The sequence below is a fragment of the Elephas maximus genome, chromosome X, assembly GCF_024166365.1.
Source record: "Elephas maximus indicus isolate mEleMax1 chromosome X, mEleMax1 primary haplotype, whole genome shotgun sequence".
NCBI lineage: Eukaryota > Metazoa > Chordata > Mammalia > Proboscidea > Elephantidae > Elephas > Elephas maximus.
The window spans coordinates 124470933-124494065 of record NC_064846.1 but is presented as its reverse complement, the minus strand read 5'-3'; the positions used below and the strand labels follow the sequence as shown (position 1 = coordinate 124494065).

At 41.7% G+C, this 23133-nt stretch overlaps 1 protein-coding gene across 4 annotated transcripts in view; it reads left to right on the top strand.

The window, feature by feature from the left end:
• The first annotated feature begins 14170 nt into the window (after window positions 1-14170).
• ZNF157 (zinc finger protein 157) overlaps window positions 14171-23133 on the top strand; it is an 86695-nt gene continuing 77732 nt past the window's right edge. For 3 of the 4 annotated variants that reach the window (XM_049871311.1, XM_049871308.1, XM_049871309.1), the window contains exons 1-2: window positions 14171-14474; window positions 16382-16593. Coding sequence is in view for 1 of the 4 variants with exons in the window: in XM_049871308.1 (XP_049727265.1) it covers window positions 16532-16593 (62 nt within the window). In the remaining 3 variants the exon portion in view is untranslated. Of the gene's footprint in view, window positions 14475-16381; window positions 16594-23133 lie in introns of those variants that run through there. The other variant, XM_049871310.1, reaches the window with a different exon arrangement.

Here is a 23133-nt window from a genome sequence, read left to right as displayed (position 1 = left end):
CCAATCTCTTGTTCTATTGGCAGTTCTAGGTGGTTCTGCATGTATTTTCAAATGCAAAATCTGGGTGGGGCTCAGGTTTTCGACCTAAGCCCCCATTGTATACACAGGGCTACTGACTTGAAACAATAAGCCTGTGTTTCATCAGGCAAATTCTAGTTCCCCTTTTAGCATGTCCAATCAAGTATTGGCTGAAGGCAGAGTTACATGCTCTCTGTAATCTATAATAGCCAATATTCATTTCTATCATACTTTTAGGTCTGTTTTACAACACTAGGTAGGGGAAACATTCAATATCCTTAGTACATTCAAATAAACACATAATCCTAAACACATAACGCTTTTTAAAACATTCCAGTTTCATCTTCTTTTCTCCACTCCTTGACTATCTTCCCATTCATATGCATATGGCCTTGGGCCTCTGGCTGAGTGGAACTGGTAGGCACTGGCCACCTCTCAATCATCCTGCTTATTTGGTCTGGCTTTGGCCAGGCCAGTCCAGATGTGTGTTTTCTCCCCTCAACAACAGAAGTACCATCTAAGAATCAAAAGTTTCTCTTCCAAAGCCCCTTTGTTCTTTCTCTTACAAAGTCCCACGCTTGCATGAGTTTGGAGCCATTGCAACAAATCCTGCTTCTAATGCCAACTGTAAAAACAGTCTCTTCTGCCACCATTTCTCTGCCACTGCTTCTTGCTGTCTTCGGTTTTACAGCTCTCTCTCTCTCTCTCAGTCTCGTGGTTCCGGAAGCTTTTCAGCACAGGGATCCCAGATCCAAGGGCTGTGCTCTACTCTTGCCCATTCTTCCTTGGTGGTGGTGAGATCCTCTCTCTGTTCTGGAATTGGCTCTTTTAAGCCTAGCAGGATGGCAAAACTGACCAATCCGTTTGGTGGGCCACAATTACCTTATTTGCATAGTTCCGCCTAATCACTTGGGTGGGAGTTACAAGGCCATGGTGAGAAAGGCCACATAAAAGCAATCCATCGTACTGCACCTCCTCTAACTTCACAAGGGGGAAGGAGAATCAATATCAACAGCCCAAGGCTGATTCCTATGAGGCAGAGATAGACATGCCTCTGCCCTCCAACCTTTTTACCAATTCTGACGCCAGGTCTCCCCCATGGCACTCTCTACTTCTCTGCTTGGTTCAATAATTTGTTGCAGTGGCCACACAGAACTCACAGACAATACTCACAATTATGGGGTTTATTAGGGAAGTAACAGGTTACAGTTCAGGATCAGAAATAACTCAGGATACAGTTTTTTCTCAGCCATGCCTGTAAGCACTCCTCTCTGGGCCCTCAGCCTCTGCTCTGCTTGGATAAGTGCTACAAAGCTCTTTTAGCTCTGCGTATAAGTGCCCGGAGACACTCTACTCTGCCAGAAAGCCTCCTGCCCAAAGGTGCTCAGCCTTCTTGCTCCATGAGCCAGGAAGCCCAACGCGCTGTCTCTTGCCAGTCTCTTGGTTCTGCTGCCTCTGCTTCCACTATTTCTGTACCACTGCCTCTTGCTGTCTCCAGTGTTACAGCTCTCCTTCACTGCCCTGGTTCCGCTGCCTCTGCTGCCTCTATCTTCTCGTGTTACACCTCCTCTGTCTCTCTCTCTCTGTGTCTCCCTTTAAACCTAGTTGGATGGCCAATCCCCTCTTTAGGGTTCCATACCTTTTTTGTATGGTCCTACTCCCACAAGGGTGCCATGCACCTTATTTCCATTATTAACAAGCTATCCGGTCCCCTTGGTGGGCCACAAGAACCTCATGTGCATAGTCCGACCCAGTCATTTGATGGGAGTTACAAAGACTATGGCTAAAAAAAAAAAAATGATAGAAGGGCCATATTAAGTAATTCACTGTACTGCAGACCACCCCCCTGGCTTTTCTAGCCATTGGCCTTTTCACACTTGAAGGATTAACTTCCCCCTCCCCATCATTTTACTAGTCCAAACAGTCATTAACAATTAGTCTCTCAGCAAGCACAGAGTCCTAAGGGTGAGGTTACTCAGGTACCAGTCATTCAGATCTGCTGCAGGTGTCCGTCTGATCTGGTCACGTTCTCCAAAAGTCATCTCAGCTTCACCCTCTCTGGTGTCTGATAAAACTTAACTGAGAGAAGATAATTCCCTTGCTCTGAGCCTCTCTTGAGGTATCAGCATAGCAAAACCTTTAAGGGACTTTAGGTTTGGCCACTCCATTCCAGTAGTGCCTCCCTCTTAGTCCATGCTCACACTTAAGGCTTTTTAAAAAAAATATTTTCTTGAGTTTTTAAAATAATTTTTATTGTGCTTTAAGTGAAAGTTTACAAACCAAGTCAGTCTCTCACACAAAGACTTATATACACCTTGCTACATACTCCCAATTACTCTCCCCCAATAAGACAGCTTGCTCTCTCCCTCCACTCTCTCTTTTTGTGTCCATTCTGCCAGCTTCTAACCCCCTCCACCCTCTCATCTCCCTTCCAGGCAGGAGATGCCAACATAGTCTCAAGTGTCCACCTGATCCAAGAAGCTCACTCCTCACCAGCATCCCTCTCCATCCCATTGTCCAGTCCAATCCATGTCTGAAGAGTTGGCCTTGGGAATGGCTCCTGTCCCAGGCCAACAGAAGGTCTGGGGGCCATGACCATCAGGGTCCTTCTAGTCTCAGTCAGACCATTAAGTCTGGTCTTTTTATGAGAATTTGGGGTCTGCATCCTACCGCTCTCTTACTCCCTCAGGGGTTCTCTGTTGTGTTCCCTGTCAGGGCAGTCATCGGTTGTAGCCAGGCACCATCTAGTTCTTCTGGTATCAGGATGATGTAGTCTCTGGTTCATGTGGCCCTTTCTGTCTCTTGGGCTCTTAGTTATCTTGTGACCTTGGTGTTCTTCATTCTCCTTTGCTCCAGGTGGGTTGAGACCAATTGATGCATCTTAGATGGCTGCTTGCTAGCGTTTAAGACCCCAGATGCCACTCTTCAAAGTGGGATGCAGAATTTTTTCTTAATAGCTTTTATTATGCCAAATGACTTAGATGTCCCCTGAAACCATGGTTCCCAAACCCCTGCCCCTGCTTCACTGGCCTTCGAAGCATTCAGTTTATTCAGGAAGCTTCTTTGCTTTTGGTTTAGTCCAGTTGTCACACTTAAGACTTTTGCAATTATAGTTTTTACAATCATAATTAACTCCTTTAACAATCAACACTCACAACTGAATCATATAATCCTATCAGCATCTTCCCTTATCCTCTCTTCCCCAGACCCACCAGGAAAAGAGGAATCTATTCACTGGAGATCCCCACATGTCCCCCTCATTTTGAGATTAAGCACACCCATGAAAGTGTGTAAGCCAGACACTTCATGCTGTTATCTCCCCCCGTTTTAGATTAAAAAAAAAATTTAGATAGCCAGTGTTTAAATTGCCTGTCCCTATCAAACCAGTGGAAACCCTGGTGGCATAGTAGTTAAGTGCTACAGCTGCTAACCAAAAGGTTGGAAATTCAAATCCACCAGGCTCTCCTTGGAAACTCAATGGGGCAGTTCTACTCTGTCCTGTAGGGTTGCTATGAGTAGGAATCGACTCGATAGCAATGAGTTTGGTCTTTTTTTTTTTTTTGGTTTTTATCAAACCAGTACTCTGAGGAGACAAGTATGTGCCTTGATCTAAAGAACCTTCTGTTTTAGTTGGAATTTTGAGCAACTGCATCCATAAACAAAGTCCAGTCCAGAGCAAGCCATCAAATTGCAGCAATCTACACCAGTTCACCGTGTCAAACATCTTTCTCTTCATTTGTTTGGGTTCTCATCAGCTCATCCCTAGCCCCTGGGGGCTAGATCAGTGGGGACCAGCCATAGGCTTAGGAGTCCACATACCCCCCTGCACTTCAGACCAGCCAGCCCTCCTCTCTCATCCCTCGTCTCTGTGGGCTAGGTCAACAGTTGCCAATGGAACATGTCCAAACTCTGCCCGTCTCTTCATTGCTGTACCTCCCCGGCTTCCACTCATGAGTGGACCTAGGTGGTCACCACAAATGAGCATACCAGGCTGTCTACTCATTGGTTCCCTTTAACTTCTAGTCCTCGGAGAGGGTTCTTCTGAAGGACACTGAGATTTCTTGCCTTGATGTATCCAATGGCAAATTGTTTGCTCAAAATTCAAAAAGCAAAACAGTCATTTTTATTTTTCTGCAGGTCCTTCCTTCAAATGCAAACATTATCCTCTCTCAGCAGTTCTGGGTGGGTCTGCATATCTTTTCAAATGCAAATTTCCTGACTCTGAAGGTTTTGCATGGGACTCAGGTTTTTGACTTAAGCCCCCATACTCTATACACAAGGCTACTGCATTCAAACCAAACGCCTGTGTTTCTTTCGGGCAAATCCTAGTTCCCCATAGCATATCCAGTCAAGTACTGGCTGAAGACACAGTTACATGCTCTCTGTTTTCTATAGGAGAACATTCAATATCCATAGTGCATTCAGATAAACATGTAAACCTTTTCAAACATTCTCGTTTCATCTTCTTCACCCCTTGGCTATATTCCCATTCATGTGCATATTGACCTGGGCATCTCACTGTGTGGAACCAATAGGCCCTGGTCCCCTATCAATCCTCTTGTTTAATTAACCTGGCTTTTGCTCCAGGCCACTCCAGAGCCAGCTTTTCTCCCTTGATCTACAGCATAACACCTCTTACTTTCCTTTCAGCCATTTCAGGTAACAACAACCAAAGTAATCATCTAAGAATCAGAAGTTTCTCTTCCCATGCCCCTTAGTTCTTTCTCACAAAGTCCCATGCTTCTGTGAATCTGGAGCCATTGCAACGAATCCTGCTCCTGAGGCCAATTGTAAAATGGCTCGGTGGAGGTATCTGACCTCCTCTAACTTCACAAAGGTGTAAGAGAATCAAGATCAAAAGCCCAAGGCTGATTCCTATGAGGCGGAGATCAGACATGCCTCTACCCTCCAACCTTTTTACCAATTCTGACGCCAACTGTCCCTCCCAAGGAACTCTACTGCTCTGCTGGCTTTGATAATTTATCGCAATAGCCACACAGAACTCACAGACAATACTCAGTTATGAGTTTTATTAGGCAAGTAACAGGTTACAATTCAGCATCAGAAACGACTGAAGATACAGTTTTCCGATCAGCTATGCCCGTAGGCACATCTCTTTCCGGCCCTTGTCCTCTGCTCTGCTCAGGCAAGTGTTACAAAGCTCTTTTAGCTCTGCCTATAAACCCCCTTAGGCACCCCACTCTGTTAGTAAGCCTCCTGCCCAAAGGTGCTCAGCTTTCTTGTTCTGTGGGTTGGGAAGCCCACCTCCCCATCTCCTGCCAGTCTCTTGGTTCTGTTGCCACTGCTTCTCGCTGTCTCCGATGTTACAGCCCTCCCTCTCTGCCCTGGTCTGCTGCCTTTCTGTCTTCCATGTCACAGCTCCTCTGTCTCTCCGTGTCTCTGTTTAAGCCTAGCAGGATGGCAAAACTGACCAATCCTCTCGTTAGGGTTCCATGTGCCTTATTTGCATGGTTCCACCCCTACAAGGGTACCATGCGCATTATTAACAAGCTATCCAATCCCCTAAGTGGGCCAAAGAACCTTATTTGATAGCCCCACCCAGTCATTTGGTGGGAGTTACAAAGATATATTAAGTAATTCACTGCACCATAGCAGCATTCAATGGTTTTCAAATATTGAATCACCCTTGCATACCCAGAATAAATCCCACTTGATCATGTTGTATAATTAGAATAAAAAAATTAGATTATAACAATTAGATTATAGATTGTTAGATTTAGTTTCCTAATATTTTGTTCAATAGTTTTGTGTCTAAGTTCATGAGGGCTATTGGTCTGTAGTTTTCTTTTGTGTGTAGGCTTTGTTTGGTTATTGTATCATGGTAATTCTAGCGTCATAAAATAATTTGAGGAATGTCCTCTTGTATATTCTGGAGAAGATTATGTAAAATTGGTGTTACTTCTTCTGTAAATGTTTGGTAGAAATTTGCAGTGAAACCATGTGGCTTTGGAGATTTTGTTTTCTTGAGCTATTAAAATACAAATTTAATTTCTTTAATGGTTTTAGAGCTATTCAGATTATCTACTTTATCTTAGTTGAGTTTTGTTAGTTTATGGTTTTTAAGAAATTGGTCCATTTCTTCTAAGAGCAATTTTTTTTTTGCAGCATTGCCTTATTATCTTTTTAATGGCTTCAGGATCTGTACTGATATATAAAAAAATATACCCTATTTCATTTCTGATATTGGTAATTTTGTCTTCTCTCACATGGCAATAGAGACTACTACCTAGTAACAGCTTACAGTTACCTACCATTGGCTGAAAAGGCCAAAGCCTAACTTCATAGGGTCACCGGTTAAGTATTTGTCTGTAGCACCTCAGGGTAGATCCTGGCCCTCCCACCCTGCACATGGCACCAGGGGCTTCTCCCTAGTTACAGGTTGCTGCTTTATCCTATTGGCTATCTGAAAATCAGAACCTACCTCCCATACATAGCCATTGGCTAGATGCACCATCTATCTACAGCCCCTCAGACTTAGTCTAGACAAACCCAAAAAAATCAAACCCGGTTGCTGTTGAGTCAATTCTGACTCATAGTGACCCGACAGGACAGAGTAGAACTGCCCCATGGGGTTTCTAAGGAGCATCGGGTGGATTCTAACTGCCTACCTTTTTGGTTAGCAGACTGTGCTACCGGGGCTCCTAGTCTGGACAAGAGATCTCAAATTCCTGGCTTCTATTAACTCTTCCACTTGGGCAGTGGTGATTCAGTGGTAGAATTCTTGCCTTCCATGGTCCTATCCCCGTTGTGCATGAGGTGGGGGTGAGGGACTACCCGATGGCAGCTAATAACAACAACAACAAAAACAACTCCTCCACCATCACTGCTCATCTTGTTGGCCCTCAAACTTGATCTCTTGTTGTCTATTCTACCATCGATGACTCTCTTGTCAAAATTTACAATCCAGGCCCCTTTAACATTTCTACCGTCAATGTACCTCTGGACCAACCTCCAATCCCACCAGTATTCTTCTAGTCTGACCTCAAATCTAGAGCTCTGATAACTCTTCCATCTTCAATGTCTCTGTGATATGGTTTAGCATTCAGCCTTCAATTAACTATTCCTCATCAATACCCCTCTAATCTGGAGCTTGAACCCAGGTCTGTTAATTTTTCCATCATCAATGCATACCCGGACTGATCTCGAACTTGACTGCTATGAACTCTTCCAACATTAATGCCTTGATAAAGCCCATCTGTTAAAACCGCCAGGGTCATGTTCACTGTTTGAGAGAAATGGGTTTATTAACTTGCTGTGGCAAAGGAGACCACACACTAGAGTAACTGTGGAGCTACCTAGGGTGATCAATTCATCCTGGTTTACTTGTTTTAACCCTGAATGTCCCATGTCCCAGTAAACCCCTCAGTCTCAGGCAAACAGGGACAGTTGATTATACCCTAGTCTCACCAAAGAAAGGAAGAAACGGGATAAATATAGGATTTGGGGGAAGAACGGAGCTTAGATCAAATTTAAATGAAGCCCAAAGCAAGGTAGGGTGGTACGTAAGAGGGTCGACATCAGGTCTGGACTGTGAAGTGGATCCAGGGTCCTGTTTCTTTAGAAATACTGAAATAACGATAGATATGGAATGTTGGGTGCAAGATACCTGTTCTCTGAAGCTTTGCACCTGGGCTGGAAATCATGGCTGCAGATTTGTATCAAAATGACTTAGATCCTACAGGGAAGAGTGGGATGTTTTATTCTCACTGATATAATTTTATTTATTTATTTTCCAAATACGCTTTATTGTTGTTTTGGTGAAGGTTTACATAGCAGTTTAGGTTCTCTCTCATTCAACAATTTCAACACAAATTGTTCGATAACATTGGTTACATTTTTCACAATGTGTGAACATTCTCATTATTTCCTTTCTGGTTGCTCTGTTTCCTTTAATCTAGTTTTCTTGCCCCCTTATTTTCTCACCTTTGTTTTAAAGTAATTGTTGACCATTTGGTCTCATATAGACGATATTTTAAAGGAGCGTAGTACTCACAGGTGATAGATATTCTTTATTTTGTGAGCCAATCTGTTATTTAGCTAAAAAGTGACCTCAGGTGGCAGTTCCGGTTCAAGGTTTGAAGAGTATTTCAGGGCTATAGTCTTGAGGAGTCTTCCAGTCTCAACTGGTCCAGTAGGTCTGGATTTTTTTCAAGAATTTGAGGTTCTGTTCCACTTTTTTCTCACATTCGATCAGGATCCATCTATTGTGGCCCTGAGGAGAATTGTTGGCAGTGACAACCAGGCACCATCTAGTTCTTCTGGTCTCAGGATGGATGAAGCCATGGTTCATGTAGACTATTAGTCCTGTAGACTAGTTTCTTTTTTGAGTCTTTCGTCTCCTTGTTCCTCTTTTTCTCCAGATGAATAGAGACCAATAGTTGTATTTTAGATGGCTGCTTGCAAACTTTTAAGACCCCAGACACTACTTACCAAACTAGAATGTAGAACATAAACTTTATGAGCTATATTATTGACCAAGTTGTCCCACAAGGCTATAGTCCTAAGCCTTCAAACCCAGAAAACCAATCCTGCAAGGTGTTTGCTTATGTCTAAGAAGTATCCATAACTGTGCCCTCTGTGTGCTTTATTATATATATGAATATATATGTACATACATACATATGCATATACACATGCACACACCTATATATATATACACACATATATACTCACATATATATACCTATACACATATATGACTATGTACATATATATAAACCCCAAAATGTATTTTTTCGTTGTTGTTGCTGTTGTTTCAAAATTATATATGTCATAGCAATTACCAAAAGATCCTTTTTCTTCTGTACATATTAGTGATATTGCTTACCTTGGTCAAGCTACACACACTTCACCCTCATCCGGTGCTACCTTTCCCATCACCAAAAATAACAAGTGTCTACTGTGTAGGGAGTGAATCCTCTTCCCCCCCCACCCCCACTCATCGCTGATAACCACTAATGAGCATTAGTTCCTGTATATTTATCTTTTCATGTCATTTCATAAAAGTGAAGACATACAATATTTGTTTTTTTGTGATTGACTTATTTCACTCAACATAATACCCTCCAGACTCATCCATGTTGTAATATGTTTCAGGAACTCATTTTTCTTTATCACTGAGTAGTATTCCATTGTATGTATGTACCACATTTTACTTATCCATTCATCCATCGAATGGCACTTAGGTTGTTTCCATCTTTTTGTTATTGTGAATAGTGCTGCAATGAACATAGGTGTGCATATGTCTGTTTGTGTCGCTTCTGTTAGATCCCCAGGGTATATACCTAGCAGGGGAGTTGCTGGGTCATATGGAAGCTTACTGATACAATTTTAAACTTCAAAATTTCTGATAGTCTATGATTTTAGAGAACAAAGTTTCTCAGTGGGACTGGCGTTAGGTTGAGGCAGGTGAGGCACTCACCTCAAGTGCAAAATTTAAAGGGGTACCAAAAACCTCAATAATCAAAATAAAAAGCATTTTAATGCAATATTTTAAAAAGTCAAAATTAATGCAAAAATTTATGATGAATATAAAAATTTTAAACGACTTTTTAGTTTTTTTTTCTTGCTACATAATAAACTACTCCAAAACTTAAAGCTTACATCAACAAACCTTTATTATCTCAGTTTCTGTGGGGTCAGGAATTTGGAAGCAGCTTGGCTGGGTGGTTCTAAGGGTCTCTCTCACGATGTTACAGTGAAGTTGTTGGCTGGGGCTGTAGTCTTCTGGGGTTGGAGGTTTCACATGGCTATAAGCTATTGATAGGAAGGCCTCAGTTCCTTGGCACATCCATTGCTGTTGAGTCGAATCTGACTCATAGCGACCCTATACCTGTTGCCGTTGAGTCAGTTCTGACTCATAGCAACCCTATAGGTCAGAGTAAAACTGCCTCATAGGATTTCCAAGGCTGTAATCTTTATGGAAGCTGACTGACATATCTTTCTCCTGCGGAGTGGCTGGTGGGTTCGAAACACTGACCTTTTGGTTAGCAGTAGAGTGATTAACCACTGTGCCACCAGAGCCCTTTCCTTGGCAACTGGGCCTCTCCAAAGGCCGCCTATGTGTAGGGACGGACTATCCAATAAGCAAGGTGTACAGGCTTACTTGTGCTTACCTACTAATCTGTAGTGCACAATGTCGTCTGCTTTTCCCATGTGAAAGTGTTCACTACAGATTAGTAAGTAAATACATTTAAGCCTGTGCATACCTTGCTTACTGTAAGCCTGTGTGTACTTTGCTTACTGGTTAATCTGCCCCTGCCAGTGTGTCTTTATGACGTAGCAGCTGGTTTCCCCCAGAGTGAGTGATCTAAGAGAGAGAACAAGATCGAAGCCATTGTCTTTTATAACCTAATCTCTGAAGTGACATACTATCACTTCTGACCTTGAACCTGGGCCTCCGTTAACTATTCCATGTCTATATCCTAGGAAAACATTAACTTTTCCACCATCAGTCACCTTGGTTTGATCTCAGAACCTCTATGACGGCTAAGGTTGTGTGTCAACTTGGCTGGGCCATGATTCTCAGTGGTTTGGCAGTTATGATGTAGTTTGACAGTTATGGAATGATGTAATCATCTTCATGATGAGATCTGATATAATATAATCTCCTCCATGATGAGACCTGCTATAAGCAGCCAATCAGTTGAAAGGGCATTTCTTTGGGGGTGTGGCCTGCATCCAATACACATGGACTTTCTCGCAAAGGTCGCTGGCTTTTGCTCTGCTCTGGATCCTCCATTCAACTTGTCCTCATCTGAACTTCAGTTCTTGGAACTTGAGCCAGCAGCCTGCCATCTTATCTGCCAGTCTTGGCTTCCTCAGCCCCTGCTGCTATGTGAATCAGGAGAAGCCTCCAGCCTGATGCCTGACCCATGGACTTGGGACTTTCCAATCTCTACAACCATGTGAGCCATTTACTTGATATAAATCACTCTATGTATGTATGTGTGTATATATGTGTGTGTGTGTGTGTCACTTGTTTTGCTTCTCTAGAGAACTCAGCCTAAGACAGCCTCTGTTAACAATTTTGTCAGAAATCACCATCTTGTTTTACAGGCCACAAGCTCAAGCTTGTAAGCAGTCTTCTACCGTGGATGAACATTCACCTTTAATAGCTCCCTCGTTCAGTTCTTGAACCTGAGCCTCTGTTACTTTACAAACATCATTGCCCCTCCGGTCTGAACTTGAACCCAGGCATCTGTTAACAGAGGTCTGTTTTAGAGGTCTAATCAAAGGGACATTGACAGTAGAAAATACTGTATGATCTCACTTGTATGAAATAGGCAAATATATAGAAACTAAAGCTTATTAGTGGTTAGCAGGGGTGGGAGTGGGGGCAAGAGGGAGTTACTGTTTAAGGGCACTGAGTTTATATTAATGGTGATGAAATGATTAGGAAATGGATAGTATAATAGTTATATAACAAAAAGAATGTAATCAATGTTACTGAATTATACATGTAAAAATTGTTAAATTGGCAAATGTTTTGTTATGTATATATGTACCACAATTTAAAAAAAAAGGATGTTGATGGTAGAAGAGTTAACCATGACCCAACAGTTTAGATCTAGACCACAGCGACATCGATAGTGGAAAATTAACAGATGTCTGTTTCTCAATCTATAAAAGAAAGGCACATATAGTGAAAGAGTTAGTAGAGGCTTGGATTCGGGATCAAAACGCAGGGACACTGCTGGTGAAATCTTTAACAAATGGCGTGAATCCATATCAGAAGATTGCAACATTGGTGCTGGTAGAATTAAGAAAGGCCTGGTTTGAGATTGGAGCCCTGGTGGCACAGTGGTTAAGAGCTGGGCTGCTAACCAAAAGGTTGACAGTTCAAATCTATCAGCCACTCCTTGGAAACCCTATGGGGCAGTTCCAGTCTATTCTATAGGGTTACTATGAGTCAGAATCGACTCAACAGGCAGTGGGTTTGTGTTTGAGATCAGCCAAGAGGAGCACTGATAGTGGAAGAGTTAGCAGAGTCCAGGTTTTAAGATGTTGATTGGAAGTCAGAACAATAAGTTTTGGAAATTATGTAGAAGTGTGTGTGTTATAGCAATGTTGTTACAGATGCCATTCTGTCTTCCATTCAATTCACAAATACTGCAAGGGGGACAGAGAAAATAGGATAATCTGAGAGTCTAACATTCTAACTCTCCAGATTTTTAAGCTGAAGCCCAGAGAGAAGGTTTTCGTGTTCTTAGAGCACCCAGCAATCTATGCCAATGGTAAGTCTGGGTCTACCTGTTGGGTCCAAAACACCTTCACAGGGATAAAAGCCCTCCACTTCTTGCCACGAATAGCTTTCTGGGGGAGAATATATGTGAAGTAAGTTTTGAAGACCAAAACCAAACCCACTGCCGTTGAGTAGATTCCGACTCATAGCGACCCTATCTGTCTTGGAAGAAGTACAGCCAGAATGCTCCTTAAAAGCCAGTATGGCGAGACTTCATCTCATGTCCTTTGGACATGTTATCAGGAGGGACCAGTCCCTGGAGAAGGACATCATGCTTGGCAGAGGGTCAGCAAAAAAGAGGAAGACCCTCAACGAGGTGGATTGTCACAGTGGCTGCAACAGAGGGCTCAAACATAGCAATGATGGTGAGGATGGCACAGGACTGGGCAGTGTTTCATTCTGCTGTATATAGGGTCACTACTGGTGGCATAGCGGTTAAGAGCTATGGCTGCTAACCAAAAGGTCAGCAGTTCGAATCCGCCAGGTGCTCCTTGGAAACCCTATGAGGCAGTTCTACTCTGTCCTATAGGGTCATTATCTACTGGAGGGCAGCGTTTTTTTTTTTTTTTAATGAGTCACAACTGACTTGATGGCACCTAACAACAAGTTTTGAACAATGTGTAGGAGTTCAGAGGTAAAGAGCATCCAGAATTCTGTCTTCTCTCCCAAAAGTCAGTAACAGATTCTGAATTTCTGTACGAGAGGCTGAGTGTCTGCAACCTGGTTAGCAGCAGAAATTGGGAGTTTCTTGGTGATGAATTTTCATCCAAAAATGTTTGTAAAGTTTTCTAGATTTATTTCTACTGACAATTTGCTGAAAAATATTAGCTGTCCATATCAAAGGCTAATATTTTTATTACTCCTATCCACTATCATTTTACAGGGTCCTGGTGGCGCAGTGGTTAAAATGCTTGGCTGCTAACCGAAAAGTTGGCAGTTCAACCCACCTTTCACTCTGGGAGAAAAATGTGGCACTCTGCTTCAGTAAAGATTACAGCCTTGGGAACCCTTTGGGGCAGTGCTACTCTGACCTATAGGATCGCTATGAGTCAGAATCCACTCGTTGGCAGTGGTTTTTTTTTTTAAACTATCATTTTAGAGGAGCCCTGGTGGCACGGTGGTTAAGAGCTTGGCTGCTAAGTGAAAAGGTCGGCAGTTTGAGTCCACCAGCCGCTCCTTGGAAATCCTATGGGGCAGTTCTACTCTGTCCTTCCTATAGGGTCGCTATGAGTCAGAATCGACTCAACAGGCAAGGGGTTTTTATCATTTTCGTAAGGAGCCCTAGTGGGGCAATGGTTAATCGCTGGGCTGCGGCTAACCGAAAATTGGCGGTTTCAATCCACCAGGCGCTCTGCAGGAGAAAGATGTGGCCGGTCAGCTTTCGTGAAGATTACAGCCTTGGAAACCCTATGGGGCAGTTCAACTGTCCTACAGGGTCGCTATGAGTCAGAATTGACTCCATGGCAACCAGTAAATAATGTAAATGTATTACTCTGACTTCTCCCCTTCTTCTTAGTGGTTCTCTCCAAGAACGGGGCTGTACCACTCTGATTCATTCCCCCTTTGCCCAGTGGTTTTTTTTTATCGGCTAGGAGAGGGATTGTACCATCTTAACTTCTCCGTCTCCCCAGTGACAACTGTAACTGACTTTTTCTCCTTTAACCAGTGGTATCTCCCTTGAGGATCAGGACCCCCCTCCCCGCGATGAGAGGGCACTTTTCCTTCTCTGAACTTTGCAGAAACCTATAGAACCTAGTTCCAAGACCAGTTCCTCCCGGATACCCTCAGGTTTCTACACCTTAACGACCAAGCCCTGGCCAACGCCCCCCCCCCCCCCGTCCCGCCTTCTGTGAAACAGTCCTACTGTACGGAGTGGACGCTAAGATGGCGGCTCTCATATAGAAGCGCCTTTAGCGCAGCCATGTTCCTCGCCTGACAACGCCGCTCATGGACACTGAATGGGGAAAGCCGCCGAAGGTTCTTAATTGCGCCTTGCTGAGTGTGGGTAGACTACAACCTCTCCATCCCTTATAATCTTGTGTAAAACTAACAGCCAAAGAAGGGACAGTGTCACGGGTGACGGAAGCGTTAGGAAACGGAAGTGGCCCTCAGAGGCCATATAAGTGCTGTTGGCGCGCGGGGCTGAGCACGAGGTTTAATGTCCTGAGAGTCACTGAGGTGATTTTGAGGGGTAAGTGATGGCTTCCTTGGCTTTTAGGGATGATGATTTGTCAATTTGTAAAGAATATACTGAATGGCAATCTGAGCGGGGCGTCAGGGATGGGGGCCCCTAGGGTAGGCAGGTTTTAGATTAACTGGTGCTTCTTGTCGTGTCTTAATAGTATGTGTTTAGGTTTTTCCTCCCCCAGAGACCTAATTTTATTTTCAGTGATCTTTCCAGTGAACCAGCTTTGGCCTAGTTGATCCTTTCTGATGTATATTTGTTTTATGTTTTCTTAATGTCTTCTCTGCACTATTTCTTCTCTGAGGTAAATTCCATCGTTCTAACATAAGTTGGAAACCCTGGTGGTGTAGTGGTTAAGTGCTACGTATGCTAACCAAAGGGTTGGCAGTTCGAATCTGCCAGGCGCTCCTTGGAAACTCTATGGGGCAGTTCTACTCTGTTCTATAGGGTCGCTATGAGTCGGAATCGACTGGACGGCACTGGGTTTGGTTTTTTGGTTTTGAACATTAGTTGGATATTAATTCATTAATGTATAGACTTCTTAAAATATATTTAAGAACATAAGTTACCCTTTGAGAATCTCTTTAGCTTCACTTCACAAAATTTTATACATAGTCTTATTGAGATACATTTAATTTTTATTTTTGATTAATTCTTTAATACCTTCAGGAGGGTTGACATTTTTATTAAATCTTATCCTGGGATATGTTAAGTCTGATTATTTATATTTGTCAAAAATGTTTTAAACATTTTTAATCGTGTAAGTCCAACTCCTTAAAGAAGTTTATTCTCAAATAGTTTATATTGTGTGGGACAAAGAACTTGGCTTGGTTTTTGTCTCAGGTTTCTGAAAACAGTTCGAACAATTAAGGTGCTCTTTGTTTTCCAAAATAGCCAGGCAGCACTTAACCAAACACAAACCAAACCCATTGCTGTCGGGTTGATTCTGACGCATAGTGACCTTATAGGATAGAGTAGAAATGCCCCATAGGGTTTCCAAGGCAGAATCACTATGAGTTGGAATTGACTAGATGGCAATGGGTTTGGTTTTTGGATTTATTTCAGGGTTGTGTTTCGTAAATGATTTCTGTGATATTTAAGCATTTTATTTATGTCCCAATTTTAGTTTACATTCTTATTAGTAAGTAATGACTGCTGAATTGTGACAAGGGTGTTTTTTGTGGTAAGTTAATAGCAGCATGTTTTCCCCCTAATTTGCTGACTTAATGAATAATACTATTATTAATGTTGAACTATCTTCTTCTGGAGAGAAGAGGCTAAAAGCTTCCCTTTAGAAGAATTTAAGAGAGATTTTTCAGCCTGAAATGGCAAAGGTAACTAAAGAAGGCAGAAAAACCAAACCCACTGCCGTCGAGTCAATTCTGACTCATAGCGACCCTATAGGACAGAGTAGAACTGCCCCATAGAGTTTCCAAGGAGCACCTGGCAGATTCGAACTGCCGACCTGTTGGTTAGCAGCCGTAGCACTTAACCACTATGCTACCAGGGTTTCCAAAGAAGGCAGAAAGGACTACCCATTTCTTTTTATTCAGGTTAACATGCTGCCAGTTTTCCTGCCTGCACAGTCACCCTCCAGATCCCCATGGACAGGTCCCCTGTCCCTCACCCCAAGGGGCTGCAGCTCGATTCAGTGCACCAATCTCCTCCATCTCCTATCCAGAGCGCAGATCTACCTTGAACCTGGAATTTAGGGGGAGACTGGCTGGGTAAGGTGTGAGGACTCCTGTGGAGCCACTATAGAATAAGTGGGTTCAAACTTATTAATTTGACTCCAGATGTCATGATCGTCTTTATAATCCACTAATACTAATATTCCAATACTCAGAGTAGGGTTACTGAGCTTTGTGGGTGAATGTGGAAAGGCACCGATGACATGATTACTATCCTTCTAGGATTTCTGGGTTTCTCTGTGGAGCTCTTGAACCTTATCCCTTGCTGGAGGCTGCAGGATCTTCGATTCATTCCAGCCCCATCCTGCATACAGACATCTCTCCCTCCAGCTTTGGAAGGTGGGCTGAGGCCCAGGGTGAACATGCCAGCTAATGGGAAATCGCCCCAAAGGTTCCCTTCCCTGGTTCCAGAAAAACCTGGCAGATCATTTGAGGTAAGGAAGAGGAGCCTTTTTCCTTTTTTTTTTTTTTTTAATAGATAAGCTTGTTATTTTGAGATAATTGTAGATTCAAATGCAGTGTAGATTCAAATCCAGTTTCCAGTTTCCCCCAGTGGTAACAACTTGGAAAACCTTGGTACAATAACACAACCAGCATATTAGCACACAGAACATTTCCATAACCAAAACGATCCCCTGTGTTTCCCTTTTATACCCACACTTACTTTCCTCCTCCCTTCTTACCCCTGGTAACCACTAATCTGTTGCCCAATTCTGTAATTCTGGCTTTTCAAGAATATTATATATGGAATCATATAGTACAATAATTGGGACTAACTTTTTTCACTCAGCATAATTCTCTGGAGATTCATCTAGGTTGTCGTGTCTATCAGTGTTCTGTTCCTTTATATTGCTGAGTAGTATTCCATGGTATGTGTGTGCCACAGTTTGTTTAACCATGCAGTGGTTGAAGGACATCTTCATTGTTTCCACTTTTTGGCTATTACGAATAAAGATGCTGTAAATACGAGCATTTGTATACAAGTTTTTGTGTGAACATACTTTCCATTTCTCTGGGATAAGTACACAAGTGCAGTTGCTGGATTGTATGCTAAGTACATTTTAAATTGTAAAAGAAACTGCTAAACTCTTTTCCAGAGTAGCTGTATGATTTTACACTCTTACCAGCAATGTGTGAATGATCCAGTTTCTCTGCATCCTCGTCAACATTTGATATTGTCATTAGTTTTTATCTTAGACATTTTGAGAGGTATGTAGTGATATTTCATTGTGATTTTCATTTCCCTGATGGCTGATGATGTTGAATGTCTTTTCATGTGCATATTTTCCACCTTTAAAACTGGTTTGGGGAGGATGTTTGACCACCTCTAACTTCCCAAGGGGGTAGGAGGACCAAGATCAGCAGCCCAAGGCTGATTCCTATGAGGTGGATTTCAGACATGCTTCTTCTCTCCACCATCTTTGCCAATTCTGACACCAGCTGTCCCTCCCACAGCCCTCTCTACTTCTCTGCTGGCTTCAATAATTCATTTCAGTGGTCACATAGAACTCACAGACAATACTCACAATTATGGGGTTTATTAGGAAAGTAACAGATTACAATTCAGGTTCAGGAACACTCAGGATACAGTTCTTCCATCAGGGTAGCCTTTTTCCAGCCATGCTGCGGGCACACATCTCTCTGGCCCTCTACCTCTGCCCTGCTCAGGCAAGTGTTACAAAACTCTTTTAGCTCTGCCAATAAGTGCACAGAGGTACTCCACTCCGCCAGCAAGCCTTGGTCCAAAGACACTCAGCTTTCTCGCTCCGTGGGCCGGGAAGCCCACTGCGTCATCTGCTGCCGTTTCTCTACCACTGCTTCTGGCCATCTTCAGTGTTATAGCTCTCTCTCTCTCTGTGTCTCGGTCTCCTGGTTCCGGGAACCTGTCAGTGCAGGGATCCTGGGTCCAAAGAATGCACCCCACTCTTGGCTCTTCGTCCATGGTGGTGGTGAGATCCTCTCTTCCCACCTCTGGGATGGCTCATTTTAAGCCTCGTGGGATGACAAAGCCCCTTGGTGGGCCACAATTACCTTATTTGCACAGTCCCACCCAGTCACTTGGGTGGGAGTTACAAGAGCATGGTGAGAAAGGCCACACACAAGCTATCCATCGCATCACACCATCTTTGTATCCTGTTCAGTGAAATGTCTCTTCATGTCTTCAACCCGTTTTTTAATTGGATTTCTTGTTTTTTTCACTGTTGAGTTTTTCACTATTGGATATATGGTTTGCACATATTTTCTCCCAGTTAGTAGGTTGTCTTTTTATCCTCTAAATGGAGCCATTTGCAGAGCAAAAGTTTTAAATTTTGATGAAGTCCAGTTCATCAGTTTTTCATTAGATGGATTGTGCCTTTGGTGTCAAGTCTGAGAGCTCTTTTCCTTGCCCTAGATCCCAAAGATTTTCTCCTGTGTCTTTTTTTTTTTCTGAAAGGCTTTGTTACTTATATTGAATTTCTTTTGCATCTTTGTAAAAAATCAATTGGGCATGTTTGTCATATGGGTCTATTTCTTGATTCTCTTGTCTGTTCCATTGATCTGTGTGTCTGTAATTCCAGGCACAGTCTTGATTCCTACAGCTATATATAATGAGTCTTGAAATCTAGTAGATTGATTTCTCCTACAATATTCTTTTTCAATATTGTTTTAGCTCTTTTTTGGTTAGGTCCTTTTTTTTTTTTTTAATAAATTTTAGAATACCCATTGCTGTCGAGTCAGTTCTGACCCATAGCAACCCTAGAGGACATATAGTATTGTCTAATATCCACAAAAAATCTTGCTGTGAATTTGATAGGAATTACATTAACCCTGTTTATCAATTTGGGGAAAATTGACACCTTTACTGTGTTGAGCCTTCTACTGTATGAACATGGTATGTCTCTGCATTTATTTAGAAGTTTAATTTCTTTTATCAGCATTTTGTAGTTTTCAGCATACAAGCTGTACACATGTTTTCTTATATTTATACCTAATTTTTTTTTCAGTGATTAAATGGTATTATAATATTTATTTTGGTGTCTGTTGTCATTGCTAATCTGTAGAAATACAATTGATTTTGGTATGTTTATCTTGTATCCTTTGACTTTGCTGAATGCACTAATGAGTTTTAAGGATTTTGTGTTTGATTCCTTGAGATTTTCTGCATAGACAACCATTTTATCCTTAAATAGGGACAGTTTTAATTATGCCATTCTATTTTGTGTTCCTTTTATTTCCTTTTCTTGCCTATTGCACTGGCTACAACTTCCAGCACTATATTGAATTAAGAGCTGTGAGAGTGGACATCCTTGCCTGGTTCTTGATCTTCAGTTTTTCACATTAAGTACATATACATAGGGTCACTATGAGTCGGAACTGACTCGATATCAGTGGATGGGTACATATAATGTTATTGGTGGGATTTTTTTAGATGCTGTTTATTAAGTTGAAGAAGTTCCATTCTATTCCTATTTTTTTAGAGTTATTTGCAGCAATTTAATTTTGTCAAATGCTTTTCTGCATTGATATGATCATGTGATTTTTCTTTACCTTGGTAATATGGTAGATTTTAAGGATTCATTTTTGAATATTGAACCAGCCTTATATTCCTGGAGTAAATCTCACTTGGTCTTGGTGTATACTTCTTTTAATATATTGCTGAATTTGTTAATATTTTGCTAATAATTTTTGTATCTGTATTCATGAGGGATATTGGCTTGTATTGCACTGGGCAAATCTGCTGCAAAAGCCCTCTTTAAAGTGTTGGTAAGCAAAGATGTCACTTTGAGGACTACAGTGCACCTGACCCAAGCTGTGATATTTTCAATTTCCTCATGCATGTAAAAGCTGGACAATGAATAAGGAAGACTGAAGAAGAATTGATGCCTTTGAATTATGGTGTTGGTGAAGAATATTGAATATACCATGGACTGCCAGAAGAACTAACAAATCTGTCTTGGAAGAAGTATGGCCAAAATGCTCATTAGAAGCAAGGATGGTGAGACTTTGTCGCACATACTTTGGACATGTTATCAGGAGGGACCAGTCCCTCGAGAGGGACATCATGCTTGGTAAAGTAGAGGGTCAGTGAAAAAGGAGAAGACCCTCAACGAGATGGGCTGACACAGTGGCAGCAACAGTGGGCTAAAGTATACAATTGTGAGGATGGTACAGGACTGGGCATGGTTTCATTTTGTTGTGCGTAAGGTCACTATGAGTCAGAATCAACTCGACGGCACCTAACAACGACAACAATGACATTAGCTTGTAGTTTTCTTTTTTGTCTGGTTTTGGTATCAGGGGATGTATTAGTTTCCTGTGGCTACTATATTACCACACACTTGGTAGATTAAAACAACAGAAATATATTCTGTAACAGTTCTGGAGGCCAGAAGCTTCAAATCAGTGTCACTGGGCCAAAATCAGTGGGTCAGTAGGGCCGTGCTTACTCTGGAGGCTCTAGGAGAGAACCTGTTCCTTGCCTATTCCAACTTCTGGTGGCTGCTGGTCTTCCTTGGCTTGTGGCAGAATCACTCCAATCTTCAAGGCTAGCATTTTCAAATCTCTCTTTGTCCCATCTTCATATTGCCTTTGTGTGTGTCAAAACTCTCTCTGCTTCCCTCTTACTAGGATACATGTGATTGCATTTAGGGCCTGGATAATCCAGGATCATCTCTCCATCTCAAGATCCTTAACTTAATCACATCTGCATAGTCCCCCCTCCCCTTTTTGACATATAAGGTTAAGTTCATAGGTCCCAGGGATTAGGACATGGATGTCTTTTGTGGGGCCATTTTTTATTCTGCCATAGGAAAATACTGGCATCATAAAATGAGTTGGGAAGAGTTCCCTTCTTTTGTATTTTCTGGAAGATTCTTCATTAAAAGTTTGATAAAATTGTCCAGTGAAACCATCTGGACCTAGAGATTCCTTTTTTGGGGAAGTTTTAAAATCTGGATTCGGTTTTCTTCATAGTTATAAAACTGTTGCTGTCAAGTTGATTCCAGCTCATAGCAACCCTATGGGACAGAGTAGAACTGCCCCATACGGTTTCCAAGGAGTGCCTGGTAGATTCGAACTGTCGACTTTTGGGTTAGCAGCCATAGCGCTTAACCACTATGCCACCAGGGTTTCCTTAATAGTTATAGGGCTATTCAAATGATATTTTTCATATTGGGTGAGTTCTGGTAGTTTGTGTTTTTTGAGGAATTGATCCATTTCATCTAAGTTGTCAAATTTATATGTACAGAGTTGTTTGTAGTATCCTCTTTATTATGCTTTTGATGTCTTCAGGGTTCCTTTTGATGTCTGCAGGGTCTGTAGCATATGATATCCCCTGTTTCATTCCTGTTATTGGTAATTTATGTCTTCTCTTTTTTGCCTTGTGATTCTTACTAGAGACTTGTCAATTTTATTGATATTTTCAAAGAACCAGCTCTTTGTTCCACTGATTTTTTATTTGTTTTATTTTCAGTTTGATCTCTTATCTTTATTATTTCCTTCCTTTTGTTTGCTTTGGGTTTATTTATTTATTTTTAAGAGTTTTGAGTTAGGAGCTTACGTTTTTTATTTGAGAGCTTCCTGTTTTCAAATGCATGCATCTAGTGCTATAAATTTCCCTCTTATGTCTGCTTTAGCTGTGTTCCACAATTTTTTTTGAACCTTTTAAAAAAATATTTCATTGTATTTTTGGTGAAAGTTTACATAGCAAATTAGGTTCTCATTTAGCAATTTCTGTACATATTGTTTAGTAACATTGATTACATTTTTCATAATATATCAGCTTTCTTATTATTTCCTCTCTGATTGTTCCATTTCCATTAATCTAGTTTCCCTGTTCCCCTTACCTTCTCATCCTTGATCTAGGGCAAATGTTTACTGTTTGGTTTCATTTAGATGATTATTTTTTTTACTTTTTTAAAAATTGTGCCTTAGGTAAAAGTTTACAGAGCAAATTAGTTTCTCGCTCAACAATTCATACACAAATTGTTTTGCGACATTGGTTGCAATCCCTGTGATGTGTCAGCCCCTTCTCCACCCTGGGTTCCCTATTTCCATTCATCCCGTTTTCCTGTCCCTTCCTGCCTTCTTGTCATTGCTTTTGGGCAGGTGTTGCCCATTTGGTCTCATTTACATGAATGAGCTAAGAAGCATGTTCCTCATATGTTATTGTTTATTGTATAGACCTGTCTAATCTTTGTGGAGCCCTGGCGGCACAGTGGTTAAGAGCTCGGCTACTAACCAAAAGATCAGCAGTTTGAATCTACCAGCCAGTCCTTGGAAACCCTATGGGGCAGTTCTGCCCTTTCCTGTAGGGTTGCTATGAGTTGGAATTGACTCAACTGCAATGGGTTTGGGTTGGTAATCTTTGGCTAAAGGGTGGACTTCAGGAGTGACTTCAGTTCTGAGTTCAAAGGGTATCCAGGATATGGTCCAGAAATTTTGATATGTTGTATTTTCATTTTCATTAAAGTAAATCTAGTGCTGCTATAACAGAAATACCACAAGTGGGTGGCTTTAAGAACAGAAATTTATTTTTTCACAGTTTAGGAGACTAGAAATCTGAATTCAGGGCAATAGCTCTAGGAGAAGGCTCTCTCTGTCCGCTCAGGGGGAAAATCCTTGTCTCAAGTTTTGTAACATTCTTCTCAACATTCCTTGGAGATCTCTACATAACTTCTATCTTTACCCCATTTGTGCTTGCTTCTCTGTGTGCTAATCTGGCTCTTTTTATATATCCAAAGTGGTTGGTTTAAAACACACCCTACGCTGGTACGGCCTCATTAACATAACAGAGAAAACTCTATTCCCAAATGGGATTACATCCTCAGGTATAGGGGCTAGGATTTACAACACCTATTTTGGGGGGACACAGTTCAATCCATAACAGTAAATATTTTTTGTTTTTGTTTTGTAATTTCTCTTAAGACTTCCTCCTTGAACCTTGGATTAATGATAAGTATGGTATTTAGTTTCCAAGTGTTTAGAGGTTTTCC